Source organism: Tachypleus tridentatus, chromosome 10, assembly GCF_004210375.1.
Source record: "Tachypleus tridentatus isolate NWPU-2018 chromosome 10, ASM421037v1, whole genome shotgun sequence".
In the NCBI taxonomy this organism is placed as follows: Eukaryota; Metazoa; Arthropoda; class Merostomata; order Xiphosura; family Limulidae; genus Tachypleus; species Tachypleus tridentatus.
This window is the reverse complement of record NC_134834.1, coordinates 178690868-178708938: the sequence shown is the minus strand read 5'-3', so window position 1 is coordinate 178708938 and position 18071 is coordinate 178690868. Positions and strand designations below refer to the sequence as shown.

Below are 18071 nucleotides of genomic sequence, written 5' to 3'. Positions count from 1 at the left end.
CTATTTTAGCAGTGTAAGGCTAGAATGAAGGCAGGTTGTCATCACCACCCACCACCAACTCTTGGGTTACTCTCTTACCAACGAATAGTGAGATTGCTGTCACATTATAATGCCCTCATTGCTGAAAGGGCGAGCATGTTTGGTGTGACGAGGATTCAAACCTGCAACCCTCAGATATTGAGTCGAGTGCCTTAACCATCTGGCCATGCCGGGCCTTGTCTTTTAAAATAAATGTTATTAAACAACACTTAAGGTCATAAGCACATGCTCAATATAATGGACTTGTACTATTTTTTATAGTGTTAAATATTTTGTACTACATTGCTTCATCCTTATTTTGTGAAATATTTCCATTGATGGCTGTTAAATACTTGAAATGAAATCTTGGTTTTAATGAAATTTGTAACAAATTAGAAAGTAAAAAAAAAGTAAATGGAAACTATTAAAAGACAATTTTATATATCAACTTATCATTTGAAGTAACAAATACATAAGTGTTTTCATTACATACTGGATGCTGATATTTGGCTTAACTTCACAAATGGTGTCAGTTTATGAAAATTTAAAAGCTGTTATAAAATTGTGAACATTTGTACATGCCACAGATATTTCACTTATTACAACTATGGTTTCACCAGTAAAGTCGTTATCAGTTACAGACTGAAATAGCTTCTAAACAGATATAAATACATCTTAAAACAAAGAAGTGAAAGTAACTCTGATACTCAGCATATGGCAAACGAGGTGAGAAATGGGAAGGTACTTCAGTTTATTTGATCATTTTAGATCTTTGCCTGGATTCATTTTTATGATTGTTTCTTTCTACTACTTCCAGACATTTTAAATGTATTTTTTTCTTTTTTTCACAGTTGTTTAGAATTTTGCAGTTTTTTTTAATTTTTAAAAATAAAACTGCTATTTAGTTTCCATAAGGTTGAGTCCATTTTTCCCAATTTCCAAATTTCTCAATGCCTTTCAACTCTTATTTCTGTAGACTGTTCGATCTGACCTACTTACACATAATTGCAGTCTCGATATCTTAATTGCCAAATGTCGCTGTGGCTGCATTTTACAGTTTTGTCTTTGTTGTTACATAATGTTTTCTCAAGATTGTTTGTACAGTACAAGGCTGTCTGTAAATTTCTTTGTTCAGTGTATTTATATATTTTGTGAAAATGTTTTCTAGTTTAATTTTTTGCCATTTCTTTTTTTTTTTAATTTTCATTTGGTACAGTATGCAGGCATTTTGATTTTAAGTTAATGGGCCTTTAATTTTTTAAACAGCAATGAATCAATTAATTTAGATGTCTAATCATTATTTACAGTAATTTGTTTTATTATTTTCAGTGCTGTTTCATAATCATCAGGTAACAAGAATAATGGATTATTCAATTTATACAAGTTGGTTAATTTTTTCCAACACTTTGATGTAGATCACATGAATAAACAAACTTTATATGTATGCCAGACAGTAACCTGCGCGAACGTAACTCGTGGATTAAAAACAACATAAAACTATTTATTTTATGTTATACAAAGCATTAAACAAGTTTATAGCAAGCCTGCTTTCTATTATGCGGTAAACTATAACTTTCATGAAAGTCTACAGGAGTGCCCTTTTAATGACAAAATTCAGGATTGGATCTTGGCTCTTCCAATCACATACAGTTCTTCTTAGGCCTCTCTTCATGGAACAATAGATTAGTAATCAAATTGCAGGATAGATTATAAACTAACTGATAACTAAAGATAAAATTTAAGCCAGTAATTAGCTGTTAGGCTTAGATAACTATAACAGGCTACCAACCATTATAAAAATATTAATTTTATAGTGAGCTAAACAAAACTGATTTTTTTTTTCACAGGATCTTAAGAGGAACTTAAATGTTTTGTATTGATTTACAGTTATGCTGCAAGAGAGAGTCCAACATACAAGCCATACACAAAGTAAGTGTACTTTGTAATTTTCAAGTGTTATTAAAATATTCATTTTATTGGAAGTATATTATACTTTGAAAATGTTTACAATTTTACTAAAAACCTATATGATAACTTACTTAGCCATTAACTCTTTATGTTTCCCTAGCTATTGTAAAATGATTATCACATTTGTCATGGTATATTATTACAAGAATAGTTAAGAACTAGAAACAGTGTATGATGATTTTAAAAAAGTCTTATTGTGTAATTATTTTTTACAGGTCTCACTCCAGCTCACGCTCTCGGTCACGATCTCCCATCAACGCTGGAGAAATAACCTACATTACCAGTTTTGGTGGAGAAGGAACAGATGAAGACCGTGGAAGAGCATCAGGGTTAGCTAAACAGAAGAGATCTTCCAGCACCCGTAGACACCATCATTCAGGGTCCAAGTCTGGCAAACACTCAGACAGGAACTCTCGGTCGGTAGAGTGAATCAAGTCCCTTCTCTCTCTCTCTCTCTCTGTTTCTGTGTCTTGTAGCAGTGTGACTTCACATGATCCTGGGGCTTTCTGACAACCACAACAACATAATGTGAATTTTCTTACAGTGAAGTCTAGGGCCTGGAATTTGAGATATTTGATGTTAGGGTTAGTATAATGGGAGAATAGTGACTTTAATATCATATCATCCCTCCAGTTGTGCTTAAAATTGTGCACTTTATATGTTCCAAAGATAACTTAAAGCAGTGTGAAACAGTTTGTTCTGAAAGGCGAGGCTACACATACAGCATTGATTTTTGTCATTTTGACACAAGAACAGAATAAACTGAAATATATATTGTAAAAAAATGTTCAAAATCTTATAAATAGGATATCTACAACACTTTTCTTATCCTTGGTTTCTTTCATGTAGTATTTTGCAACTGGAGGGAAGATTTGTCATCTGTACAAAACAAATTCTGAAGTTAGTGATGTCGAGAAAACCCACTTGTAGAGAAATATATATGCAAAAACGGCTCGTTTGGGTTCGCTCTTCTATGTAAATTAGTTTCTCAACTCAAACGAGCCGTTTTTGCATATATAAATTCTGAAGTTAATTGTATTTTATTAACAAAGCTCTTTCTTGTTTGAAAGTTTTAAAACCAAAATCAGTACAGGTAAAATGTCACATTTTTCCCATTATTTCATACCATATTATATATGTAAATTTCATGTGAATGAAAGAAAGCAACAGTTTATTGTACTTTCTTTAGAGTGTAAACTGCTACTAGGATTTCCAGGGTCATTAATTTTATGAATTTTCACTTTAAAAAATAATAAACCAGATGTCCACTGTAATGTATTTTTTTGTGTTTATTCTTACATTAGTTTGTCATAATTTGTTTTTCAAAATTATTACCATAGTAGTTGTTTTTTTCATGGTAAAATAAGATAGTACAGAAAATGAATTATTTTGTAGTTGGGTAGAAATAAGGTACTATAAGATAGTTAAATCTAACAATGTGGTTTCAGGTTTTTATTCTATTTTTGTGTATATATTTATTTATTCTAATGTTAATGTAAAAAGAACAATATTTACTTTTGTGTTCTTAGTTAAACATTTCCCATTCATTTTGCTACTTTAAAGTTCTTACCTATTAATGTAAGCCATGGTAATTTCTCCTACATACTCTTTTTGGAATATTGGATTGGCCCCAGGAAAACAAAAGGAAAATAATCATGAATTGTTGTGCCTAATAGTCAGTGCCAGTCAATGAGAAGAAATCCCTGTGAAATCATCATCATGTTGACATTGCTACATCTTTTTATCATGAAACTTGATAGCTCATGTTTTTTTGAGAACCGTACACAAAAGTGCTTACACAGAATATTGCATACCAGATGCAACTGAAAATTGTTTATACATATTTTATTGTATATAAGTTGGTATTTATAAATGGTTAATTTTTATATCTTATGTACCTAAACGTGTATGGCTGCATTTTGTATTTTTTCCTGAACATAATTATGTTGTTCATTATATGTGCATTGTGTGTCTTTGTGTTTAATTCTAAACAAGCATTATATGTGTTTTAGTATCTAACCTGCTGAGTATCATCTACTGTTAACAAAGTTGATTATTTTTATGACAAGAACAATCATTTATGTTTAGTCATTCTTCTACAAAAGTAATAAGAAGTGATCTCCAATTAGTAGCTTTGGATTATTAACTCGCTGTGTCCTGCTTGTTTGTGAGGTTCAGAGAAATATAATTCAGAATTGATTCATTACAACTGGGGGTTGCAAAGAAAGTTCCTTTTGTGCAATTGAGATGCTTCTGGTTGATATTCCAATTATTGTTATCGTGATTGTGTTGTTTTGGATTTGAAAACTCATAAGGACCGTATTTAGAAAGATCTAAAGCTTTCATGTATTAAACTTTAAAAAACATAGGCCAATTATATTTATTCTTTAATAAATATTTTTGAATGTAGATCTCAGAAGAAAGACTCTCCAGCTAGGAAAATCATAGGACCTGATCTACCAAGTGGTAGATCTCATAGAGGAAGAAGATCACATAACTCACGCTCTCCATCAAGATCCTCAAGACACTCTTCAGGAAGTTCTTGGTCATCTCGAAGCTCATCGAGGCACCACAGGAGAAGGCATAAAGTTTGGAGACGAGATGAAACAAGGAATAGACATAGACGAACAAATAGAAGGAGGTCTCGTTCGAGGTCGTCGTCTTACAGTTCTCGTTCTAGATCAAGATCTCGTAATCAGAGAAGAAGAAGAAGAAGTATCTCTTCTTCTAGGTAATGAAGTTTGTCATTGAGTTTGCTGAATTAGAATTGTTACCAAAGAAGAATTTCAGTATTATTCACATCGAAATCTAGCTTGCCAGATGTGTGTGTGTGTGTGCACACATCTGTTTACACAGTAAAATATGTCATTGTATTAAAGAAAACATTTTACCTACTTGTGTTATGAATGAGCAGCATGTTCATGAAAGTACTTATCTTAATTTAAAAATATATAATTCTGAATTTAACATATATTCATATAATTATGTTGAGTATTAAAGTTGCATTTCTTCTCATTGTGCTTTTTTAGACTGTATCTACAGTGCTGATTTAGTGATAGTTTGTGGTAGGTGAGAGTAAATACCAAATTCAACATACAAAGATACTGAAAAACTGTACATATGTATTTTGGAAGTTCTAGAGGTTATACAAATTCAGTAAATAACTATGATGTAGAGAAATATACTTATTTTTATTGTACATGTGAATGGCACTTTGCACACACAGTTGATTTTTTAAAATAAAAAAATATAAGTAAGTAGCGCTGGTTGGTACCATGTTTGTCTGTATATTAAACATGATTCTATTTCATTATTAAGATCCAGATCGCATTCTAGAACAAGGAGGAGAACAAGATCTAAATCTTCTTCACGTTCAAGATCAAACATAAAGCACAAAGGGCAATCAAATTCTAAGTCTCATTCCAAGACTCCAACTCGTGATTCACTTGAAGACCAACCAGTAAAATTACCAAGTCCACCACGTAAAACGTACTATCGGCCCAGCTTGTCTCGTTCTGGCAGTGAATTGTCAGAAACCAGTGATACTGAAATATCTGACAAGTCCAGCACCAAAATGTCTACAATACCGGGAGCCAAGTAAGTATAATTAGTATTAAAAACATTCGTTTAAGTAGTTTATCTTGCTCCCTCTACTTACTTGTAACTACTATTGGACATCACTCACTCTATGTATGTATGTATGTATAAATAGCTTTAATATTCTGTTCTAAGTTACGATATTTGCTGAGTATAACTTTGTAAGATCAAGTCTCATCTACCCACACAACTAGTGTTAAAACAGATTTATACTTTAATTCTATTTATTCTACTTAGTGTCATTTTTTAAAAAAATTATAAATAAATTGTTACAAATGTATAGTTTTTACAATTTGAAGTTGTATTTTAATTAATTTTTAAATTCCAAACATTTTGTAATATACTTCAGTACATTTTTGTAGGTGTAATTAAAATTCTAGAATTTTTATTTTAACGTGAATGCCCTTGCCATACCTTCTGAGAAGTAAAATGATGAAGGGTAGATTATTTACTGATTTCCATAATATGCATCTGATTGTTAACCTTGAAGAAAGATATGTAAATGTACCTGTCAGAAGGAGTCTTGATGCTTGAACATTGTTTCATTTAGTATCTTAGCATTTGAATTTCTTAATAAAAAAAAAAGAAATGTTTGTTTACATCAGGAAAAAAATTCTGGACAATCATAGCACGTTTTTATTAATATTTCCTTTTTTTACCATCCTGTGTTATATTGATAGTTATATTTAGTATTCAAATATATTTTGAATACTTTTATTTTGAAACATAAGTCTTCCTTAAAAAAAAAAACAGTTTTCTTGACCGACTTTAATAATAAAAGAAAAAGGGTAACAGTATTACCTTCTGTTTTCTTCAAAGATTAATAAGGCAGACAGTATTATGTTTATTTGTTTACAAAGGGTAAAGGTGGTTTGTAATACTTGCATAATATAATATCTGTAAATCCATGAGCATTTGATGTTTGTGATTTGATCATAATATCTGTTTAGCAAATGGAAAGACAAGGATTTCTGATATTATATATGATGAAATTCAAGTTTAGAGTAGTAAGGATATATTGCACATTTATTAACTACTGTACAAATATTGACTGATAATGGGGACAGTGGGTCATTTGTCTGGTAAAGTGACTGAAGTCTGTTTCCTGAGGCTTCCGTCCATGAGAAACCTTCACTTGCAACTTTTATTCACTCTTGAGAATCTACAAATGATCTTTTGCCTGAAATAACAAGTCAGTTATTTTTTTAAATAATCATGAATTTTTTTAACAAAACAATGATTATTTTATTGTACTCCCTTTCTGTTTTCAATTTTGTGTAATTAAACAGTTTTTCAGTATTTTAACATATGCAATTTCAATTTGTAGGTCTATTTATTTTACATATAACTATGGAGCCCACTTTTTAGATTATTATAATTTTTTATGAGAAATTTTTAACTTAACTGAGGATTGATCCATATTAATTCAGTAAGTTTATCACTGGATATCAGATCTCAAAAATGGTTGGTCCTTCATGTGTTTACAAATTACAAGAAATGTATGTAGTATGCACCTGTCTATTGTCACTGTAAAATTTACCAACAATACTGGTTATATTTCTTACTTTATCATCTACAGTCACTCTCATTGCAGTAGAGTATTCCTTGAACAGTTTTCTGTTACTTTGATGTTATTTTTAGTACTCTTACTGCCATTTTCTGCAATGAGACTGCAGCTGTTCACCTGTGAGTAATTGAAATCTTATACCATTAGATATGTTCACATCCATTTAGTGAGTTTTAGCAAATTTCTTATAATTAAATTTATGTGAATCAGAGTGTTTTCTCTGTACTGTGTAAAAACTACAGTCTGCAAATTTCTCAATATATGCATGCACAACAATCACTTTGACAATCAGGCAACAACTGTGATCTCTTGACTGGATTTACAGGGACATTTCAAATATTTCATAGCACATGATTTGCTGTTGGCCAATTATTGGAAAATAATTCATGCTAGGGATAACATGATAAGTGATAGTACATAAATAATGGCTATGGAATTTCCAAGTTATTGTAATCAGTTAAACCTTTGTGAAGGTAGCTTTTAAAAATTGTAGTTTCTTTAAATAGGTTTTTTTAAAGTTAAGAACAGTTACTTTTTTTCTCTTAATTTTTACAGACCTGTTCCCATACTGGGTAAAGCTGTTCCTGCCACCAAAGTCAGTAAGAAATTGTCCCTGTTGTTATGATTTCCTATACCACATTAAGGCTTTCCCTCTTCTCTGGCTCATATATATATATATGTATAATTCACTAATACTTTAATTCCAGTGTTCCAGCAAAGATTTCATAAAGGCAGTGGGTTAAATATTATACATATTGAAATTATATGCATAAACATAATAATTTAATTTTTTTCTTCTGATTTTATAATGTTAATTTCATTTTAATGAAAAAGCAATTGTAAATCTTAGTTATAAACAATAACACTTTTCAATATCATGTTATATATAAAGTATTAAAAACAAAGTGATAAACTTCATATACTAAGATATATTGTTACTTTTGCATATAAAACTAATTATTGTTTGTAATTTTGTTTTCATAAGCTAGCCTATTATAGCAATTTTGTCTTATCTAAGGTCATACAATAATATTAACATATGCTTTACAACAAATATAATACAGTAACTTTCTGAGACAATAATTTGCTTCTGCACACAGAGGCCCGACATGGCCAGGTGGTTAAGGCACTTGACTCGTAACCTGAGGCTCGCGGGTTTGGATCCCTGTCACACAAAACATGCTCGCCCATTCAGCTGTGGGGACATTATAATGTGACAGTAAATCCCACTATTTGTTGTAAAAGAGTAGCCACAGAGTTGGCAGTGGGTGATGATGACTAGCTGCTTTCCCTCTAGTCTTATACTGCTAAATTAGGGAGGGCTATCTGCACTAGCCGTCCTCTTGGTGTAGGGAACATGACACAGTTTCTATGCACAGTAACTCCCCCTAAGCACTTGCATTTAATACAACTTTTTTCTTCTCCTTGGCATTGTATTGAATAGATGTATTTAACTTTCTCTTCTGAATTTAACTTGTTGAATTTTGCATTGTTCATCAAACTTTTTGTTTTCTTTAGTTTTTGTTTTATGTGCTTTAAAATGTTTATTGTGAATTCTCAAATAAAATTGATGTATACTTAGTCCTGTGTAAGTGGTGTTATTCACACACAGGCCTTATTTTTGCTATGGCTTTTGGAAGCTCCTTTACTGTGGGGTCTGCTGCAGCTATTGGTCAGTTTATTGTGGATTACCATGTGCTTACTGGATCTCCTACTTTTGTTCCTTTGGCTGAAATTCTTTTTCCTCAGTTGGAAATGATCTGCTGGACTATGACTTTTGCCTGATTTACTTTAAGTGGTGTCTTACTATTCGAGAAATAACCTTAACATTCCAATATCCTTCTGAATTTCATTCGAAGGTATGTTCATTTCCTTATTTTTTTGTGTCATTTATTATTTTTTAATATTATTCCATAATCCACAGTTTTTAAATTTACCTTGTTATTAGGACTTGTCCCGTATCTGTTCTTTTATGATTCTTTTCTAACATTCGAATTACTTGTCTCTTTCAGTATCATGATATTTTGTCTTATATTGCACACAGTCTTTCTTTTTTCTCATTTCCCTGTTCTTGTTATTCATTTGGCCAGCTTGGGTGTCAAACCTCTTTCCTTATGTTTTGTTCTCTGGTTCCTCATTTTGGCACTTTTCTTACTACTTTTCTGTATTCTGTTATCTGCCTGAAACTTTTTCCTGAGGAACTTCAGTGTACTTAATGTTAGTTTTTTTTATAGATATTTGTTCATTTCTCTTTGCAAGCTTAGTCTGTTCCATTTGTTTTGCTCTGTCCTTCCTTACCTTGTTCCACTTATTTTAGGAATCATTGGGTTGAGCTGCATTCCTTTTTATTGTACTCATTCCTCCTCCTTGTGTACATGATATTCTTCAGGTTTCCTTTCTTTATCTGTATGTCTTCAGTACCATTCATTTCTCCCTAACAACTTGAAAAGATGTTTTATATCTGTTGTCATAATTATCTTCCTATATTTTCTTCTTCCTTGACCTTACTCTTTACTCCTGATTTTTCATTTGGATTGGTCTTCCTTTCACTTTTCCCTTTCTGGTTCCATGCTTTCCTCTTTTCCTCATCATTCCTCTACCAGACCTATAATTCATTGTTCTTCTTGTCAGTGACTGTGTTTCATGTCTGGTCTTGTTGGTATCTGTATCTTCCTTTTCTTCTGCTGTTTGTCTCATTTGCTGGCAACAATCATTTTTCATTTCTTTTTCACGATCTTTCTCTTAAAAAAAAAATATTTTCTTCCCACTGACCCCTACTTATGGTCTTTTTTTTTTACATCCAGTCTACAGTTGGCCATGGTCAGTGTCTTAAAAGTCTTCACTTTTGACCCATTTTCTGCATGTTTTCTATATTTTGCTCATCAGATTCATTTTCTCTTTCCTTACTTTTCCTTTCTACATAGTGTTGGTCCCTTCTGTATTCATTTGTATTGTGAAGATATCTGCTCACCATGTTCAAAGCCCAGGGTTGGCACATTTTTCTTGAATAGTTGGCTTCTTTTGGTCTCTTCTCAGATGATATTTTTTCACACCTCTCTTTCTTTCATGGAGTGACTTTTCATAATATATATATATTTCCTCACACATTCTACATATTCAGTACTTCTATGCATTTGCTTCATCTCTTGTCCCTGCCAAATTTAGCCTCGTCCTCTGTGCTTACAAGCTGTTGCATATTTATGTACCAGAATTTGCTCTTCTGATTCTCAACAAGTTTGAAGGGGTTCTTTCACTTTTTGTGATTCTAGTGCCCCTGGAATTTCTCATTCTTTTGGGGCATGCATACATGTGCTTCCTCTACTGGACCCATTGTTGTTGTTTTTTGTGAATCTCTCCTCTTTTCAAGCAATTGTCTTGATGATTGGAGTGTGACCATACTACTCCTTGTATTCTTTCAGTAGCCCTATAACTAAATCTTTCTATTCTCTGATGCTTTTTACTCTGACTGAGATATGTTTTTGGACAACTACGTGATTTCTGACATGTAGATGCAGGCTGAATGTTAATTCTACATCTACATGTTTGAAATTATTGCTGTTAATCAGGCACATTCCCATTTGTGCTTCTGCTGATGAACTACTTAGTCAGGATCCACTCTGACAATTCCACAGTTGTATCTTTTGTTGACCCTTCAAGAGCCATTCACCCCAGAGTTCATTGCTTTATGATGTTGGACCTGCTCTTCTGGTCCTTTTCACACCAGGTTCTTCTTGTTGCCTGTCATTTACTAGGAGCTAAGAACATTGGGGCATACTGCTTCTCATCTGGTCCTCATTATACCAGTGAAGTGGTCTTTGCACCTAAAGGTCATTTGTTGTTGTTTTTTTAATTGGGCATGCTTCTCATCGACTTCTTTGCCACCCTTCTCAACTCCAGGCTTACTCCTTTCTTGTTCTCTGTGCCTTGTTCTTTGGCTCTGACTGTGAATGCCCTTAGCAAGGCAGGGTCTATACTTCTCTTCATCTTCTCCTTCAGGTTCTTGCCTTGAGATAGGGCATTCCTTGTTTGATCCTGATGTTGACGTGTCTTTGGCCATTGAGCCTCGATTTTTCACCTTTTCCTGACAAATATTCCATCTTTGTTACTTTGATCTCAAACAACCAATTTTCATCAAGGAATATCATCTCTTAATCTTTACATGTGAGGTTTGACTAGTCTTTCTCTCTTTTCTGTATGGGAGATGAGATATCTTCTTGAAAGTTAACATTTTTATAATCTGAAAATGTATTTCTGATAGGTCTATGGTAAAAATATACCATAGGGACTTTTGGTTGCAAAAATGCCCTTGTTAACAAAAAATAGAATGTTATAAGGTAAACTTCATAGCAAAACATACCATAGTGTCTTTTACCTTAAAAATGTACTTGATGAAGAACAGGTAAGTTGAGGAAATTGTTTATAAAGTGAACAGATGTTAATTAAATAGTAATTATTAAAGAGTAAAAACAAAGGGAAGATATCAAAAAGTTAATTATATATTTACATATACTAATAAAAATAAAGGTATTCTGTTTGGTTATTGAACTTTTTTTTTCTAATGTATGTGTATGAGACAGCAAAGAAAAACCAGTACCAAAAAGGCTATCTGTGTTTATTATGTACCATAGACTCGTTATATGATAACCATCAATAAGAATATTGGAACATTATGGATGATATTTGAATCTGGGTTACGAAAAACAATTTTTCTTTCTATACAATAAAAACATGAAAGTATTATGGATGGTATATTTATTTAGAATATTTTATTAAATTAACACCATCTGTTTATAAGGAACAGCAGCATGTGTTACAGAAACATTATTCCTACAGTGGACCTTGACTATTGTTGTTACCAAAGTTTGTCAGTGTATCAGGAAGCAACATGTTCTTGCTCTTTCCATTTTGTGACTGATGTTACGTAAGGTCACTTTGAACGCAAAATTATACATTCCAAAATAACGTTTTACATCTCGAGGTTAATTACAAAATATAGTTCTAATCCGTTTCAATAATTTTATGCTATGAAGCAGTGAAGAAACTATTCTAAAATATTTAGTAAATGTTATAAAATGAGAGAATGTCTGTTTTTCAAAATGTCTGTAGGTACCTTCATTCTTTCATTTTTTTCATCCTTTTATAACCACTATAGTTTATATTAATAAAATGTGTAGAATTCAGAAGAAAATTATATATATTCTCAAAATTTTGGAAGCAGTATGAGTTGAGCTGTTCATTACTGGATGATGCACTACGCATGTCATATCATTACTGGATGATGCACTACACGTGTCATATCATTACTGGATGATGCACTACACGTGTCATATCATTACTGGATGATGACGTGTCATATCATTACTGGATGATGCACTACGCGTGTCATATCATTACTGGATGATGCACTACACGTGTCATATCATTACTGGATGATGCACTACACGCGTGTCATATCATTACTGGATGATGCATGATGTCATATCACTACTGGATGATGCACTACACGTGTCATATCACTACTGGATGATGCACTACACATGTCATATTATTACTGGATGATGCACTACACATGTCATATCATTACTGGATGATGCACTACACGTGTCATATCATTACTGGATGATGCACTACACGTGTCATATCATTACTGGATGATGCACTACACATGTCATATCACTACTGGATGATGCACTACACGTGTCATATCATTACTGGATGATGCACTACACATGTCATATCATTACTGGATGATGCACTACACGTCATATCTCCCATATTTAACAAAAATACACATGCTGTCTAGGTAACACTTCTTGTAAAGTGGAAAAAAACTAATTTTCAAATTGATGTAAACAACATATCCTTGTGTGCTATTTTTGAATAAATCATTGGTAACACAACATATGAAGGTCAGATAGAAAGTGCTTTGAGAATTAGTGTAAGTCTGGGAATTTCGTTTGTTTTATTCTGAGGGTTTTTCTTGTTGGGTAACATCAGATTTGAGTTTTGTAGTTTTTGCATGGAAGCTAGAGTTTATTTTCCATAAACAAGGTCAGTTAAGGATATTTAGGACTGTTGGGTTGCAGTGTTTGATTATAAGACATTTTAGATCATGGAAAATTATATTATTAGTGAGTAAAATAATTATTTTAGTAAACAAACAAAGATACAACATAAAAACAGCACTACGTGTGTGAGTGTAATATACTCAGCAATGAATGTAAAACACGATAAAATTGATATATAAAATACTAGCTATAATTTATAGTATGTATAAAATGGAACTTTCTTGTAAAATATCATAAAATATTTCAGCTTGTTTTATTCATATACAGTTGTTTTATTATGTATGTCAATTATCACTTGTGCATTTGGATTGAAAATTTGTAATTTTCCTAAAGTTTTAGGCATATAATAACCAAAAGTTGAATACAGAATTGAATAAATAAAAACAAATAAAAATGTATTTTTCACAAAAACTTCCATTTATTCTTAACCATGGTTTTGTAAGTATAAAAATCATCAGGTTTCAAATTCCAATTAAATTAAAAGAAGTCAGTCTAATGCCAAAGAAAATATTTTTGTTTTTAGATGTAGTACTTCTGAAAAAATTGAAAAAAGTAATTTAGAAATTCTTATAAACTAAATGTAATAATTATTTTCTTTGAAGCTGTGCAAATGAAAGTTTGTTTCACATTGTGTAACTTCGGATATAATAGTAGTTTGTTCACACAGTCAAAAAGACTATCATAGTAGTTTGTTCACACAGTCAAAAAGACTATCATAGTAGTTTGTTCACACAGTCAAAAAGACTATCCCAAGAGACTGAACTTTAACAACGTCATAAACAAGTATTCAAAACTAAAGAACAAGTTGTGTATACATGCTTCTAACATATCACTTCTTTTAAAGAAATATTTATACTTCAAGAATTAGTCTTTTGGCTGGTGATGGGTAAAGCTTTTAAATTATTTTAAACATGTGCAATCATGAGGGATGGTATCTGTCATTCACTTTTATTATCCATCTGCATGCCTCATTCAAATCAAAGTGTTTGGGGGGAAGATGTTAAGCCTCAAGATAAAACACTAGTAATATTAAGCTCATTTGAGATTCCCTTGTCTCACTTAATATTTTTTCTAAGCTGAAATCAGTCTTTTTAACTGGTTGGTGGGGAGACACCTAACCAATTGCAAAATCGTCTGAAATTGAAACTATCTAAGTATCTTTGAAATGCACAACTCTTTAAAATGCAGTTATTAACTGTAATTGTCTTTTTTGCCCATTTATTTAAAATTATATAGAATTTTTGATATTTTTGTGTGTGAAATCCTGTAGATTTAGCATAAATTTGATAGATATTACATGATGTAAGATGGTAGAACAGGCAAAATTATCTAAATAGTTTTTGATAATTAAGATCTATGTCACAAATTAATCATATAGATGTATTAAATGTCACATAAATTTTATATATTTTTAGTCTCTTAAGTTATACTAGATATGAGAGTAAAATATTACTAACAATATTAGATGCAAGAAAAATCAGTTAACCTCTACATAATTTTATTTACCTTGTTTTTACAGGAAAATAAAAAGTGGAGATCATTTGTACAATTTTGAAATGAATCATAGTAAGATTTTGTTGTCAGATCATATTAACTAAGTTTAATATTAAGTGCAAAAGACATTATTGGTAAAAGTAAAGTCTCATGGAAGGATACATGATGAGATGAAAAAACTGTTGGGTATATGATAGAATTTATAACCACATAACATTTTCAGTGCAGTATCTTTCTATTTTCATAAATTATATGTTATGTATATTCTTTCTTTGTATTTTAAGAACTCAAATGATAAGCAATGAACAAATGGTAGTTTCTGTTTACTAAAGTGGGTTTTCATAAAAGTTAGGGGTTTTAGAATTAGATATGTATATACCCATATATACATGGGGAAAGAGTAGGACTACTCTGGCAAAATCATCTAGCTGGAACACTGGAATTTATTTTGTAAATAGTTTCTTAATGGTGATTAGTATAAAATTTTATCCCTTTAAAAGCTGTATGTATTACCATTATTATCAGCATCAATTTTGAAATATTCAGTTTTAGTTGTATTTTAAGTGATATTTCTAGATTCATCATAGTGATTAAAAATTAAAGTAGTGATCATTATTTTTGTTTTAACTATCAAAGATCAGTTTCATTATAGGTTTCTTGTAAATGTACTATTGTAAGTTATACACTCAGTATCTCATCACTTTGTATAGTGGTGATTCCTCAAATTGAAACTGATATTTTACTTTTAAAGCATGCTATCTAATGGTGTTAGAATGTGTGTGTGTGCACACACATGCACACAAGAGTAAGATTTGGTGATTTATTTAACATGTTTAAGCCTATAAAAGTAAACATTGTCATGTAGTAGTACATTATTTTAAATTCTACTTTGAATCACTTGTAGATTGATATCATTTTGGAAATTAAGTATGATCCTAGTAAAAATATATATACCTTTGCATGTCTTGGCTGCTCTTTTTATCTGTATAAACACTTTAAAGATTTATCAGTTAAATACATTGCTGACATTGTAACAGAACTTGTAACATGTATGCCAGTTTTGTGCTACCGTTGTGACTGTATTTTCTTGATTTATAACAGTCGAAGTTGACTCCACAAGAAAAACTTAAACGAAAAATGCAAGCTTTACTTAATAAGCAGTGTGAGTATTCCCCTTTCTGTGCTTTCAATGCATGTTTATATATTTCCTAGAATAAGTGATACAGTTATTGGGTATATTTTGAACACTGCAGGAACGTGTGTATAAAAACAAAAATGTATTTATAACAATGCTTATGTTTCCACACAAATGTGAAAATATTTGTCATCAGTAAAGTTTCTCCTTTTTTTGTGTGTTTTTCCTCCACCATTAGTTATTGTTTGTAATTATGTCTACTTGTCTGTTTCTCGATTTTATACCAAGCTGATGAGGTAAACATTTAATAAGAAGTGGTCCCTACACTTATAAATAGAACAAAGTAACAAAACATGACAGGCAGATATTAGTAATATGAAGATGTTTGTTTGTTATGTGTATTTTATTAGTAATGCAATAATATGCTTAAAGTTATACTTTCAATGTTTTTGATACAAAATATTTTAGGATTTAAAATTATTTAAATATGTTTGGTTTGCATATATTAATGTTTTCCTATATCTGTTACTACTGTAAGTTATAAGTTACTGCTGGTTTGTGGTTGGATTTTTGATGTTCGTGTTAATGCTTTTCTCACCAATATAGATAATCTGGCTTCCAGCATTTTGCATATTTGAATAAGGTTTTTTTTAGGGCTACTACTACTAAAAATGAAAAAATAAAAGTTATGTTGATAAAATTTGCCTAAAACTCATCTAAAATTTGTTGCTTTGGGGTCTCCAACTTGTGTTTTATAATACAAGTGTGGTTGTTTTTATAGTAGGAATAAGTCAGGTGTACAATATATGCAATACAAATTAAAATCTCAAGTAGCATGTAAACAAAACTTCATAAGCATTTTACATGTACTACTGAGTATTAAAGAAACCAGCTGCAGAGTAACAAGTCACCAAAGCACTTGAGAATGTTGTCAGAGTAAAAGCAAAAATCACAAAATGGTAAATTTATCACTGACTATCTGACAGACTTTCTTACATTGTTGAAAAGGCAGAGCTTTCTTCTGGCTTCACCTTATACAAATCTAAATGCATATGATTGAATTATGCTACCTTTGATAAAGGCATTTTTCTTAGTTTTACTTATATACAATTTTGGTAATAACAAGTGATAACAAAAGCCTTTTTGCAACACGCTAATAGCCATATTCTCTGATTATAATTATGCTCTGCAAATTTCCAAACAGCAACCCATTCCCATATTACATGTGGGTACACAATTACTGATAAGTATATGCTACATGATCAACCTGCAGCTGTATCAGCTGCATCAAGAAAAGTGTACTGTATAGATTCTCTAAATCTAAGTTCTATGATATAAGCTTTGAAAACAAAGTTTTTGGTTTAAAACATCTGAATCAAGGGCTCTATGTTGAACAAAGCAATTCTGTCATACTAGTCGATAACTAAGACATGAGTCTCATACATGAGTATTAATGCCACTATTGCCAAAGTCTGACATGGCTTTGCTTGAGGACTCTGAACTTAAACAAGAACAATAAGTTATATAATTTACTTTATCATTGCTTCAAACTATATGTGATCTATTGACATATAAGGTAGTGCTTGAAACTGTGATTTGTAAAATTAGGGGAAAGGAGAAAATCTTATGTTGATAACCTTGAAAAGTATTTGTCCCAGTGAAGAGAATGTTACTGCTATAACAGGTTTAAGGTTAGAAACAGTAATGTGCAAAACAAACCTTAACCATGAGAAAAGCTTTGAGAAAGACAGCCCAATCACTTTTAAGACCTAGCACCAAACAAAGCACAGTAACTCTTGACACTTAGTACCAAGTTACAAAATTTGCAATATATTTATTGAATCCATCATTTTGGCTTTGCCCACCACTTCATCATTTGAGAAGACTTAATTTGTTTATCTGTGCCTACTTTTCTCTATTTATAGGCTTATAAGAAATTGAAAGCTCTACATTTCCTCTGTGTAATTCTGTTACTCTTTCTAAGTTATTTATGAGAGAAAAGCTCTGATATTGTTGGCAAATTTGAAGTATTATGATCAATGCTTTTTGCTGAACAGAAATGAGATTTTTTAAGATCTTAATACAGCATAGTTAGGAGGAACTCTAGTGAATTAAAATAGATTTTTGTTATGTCAGTATAGTTGATTATAATTTTGTGGTATTCTAAAGTGCATATATAAAGTCTGCAAAAAATTGTTTTCATCAACATGAATTTGGACAAGGC

The 18071-nt window shown here is 31.4% G+C and overlaps 1 protein-coding gene across 3 annotated transcripts in view; it reads left to right on the top strand.

Moving 5' to 3' along the window:
• Positions 1-18071, top strand: part of LOC143231027 (uncharacterized) — a 79390-nt gene that overhangs the window by 45333 nt on the left and 15986 nt on the right. For all 3 annotated transcript variants that reach the window (XM_076465498.1, XM_076465499.1, XM_076465500.1), the window contains exons 11-16: positions 1906-1947; positions 2202-2402; positions 4397-4717; positions 5305-5583; positions 7706-7745; positions 15814-15874. In XM_076465498.1, the coding sequence (XP_076321613.1) occupies positions 1906-1947; positions 2202-2402; positions 4397-4717; positions 5305-5583; positions 7706-7745; positions 15814-15874 (944 nt within the window). The remainder of the gene's footprint in view (positions 1-1905; positions 1948-2201; positions 2403-4396; positions 4718-5304; positions 5584-7705; positions 7746-15813; positions 15875-18071) is intronic.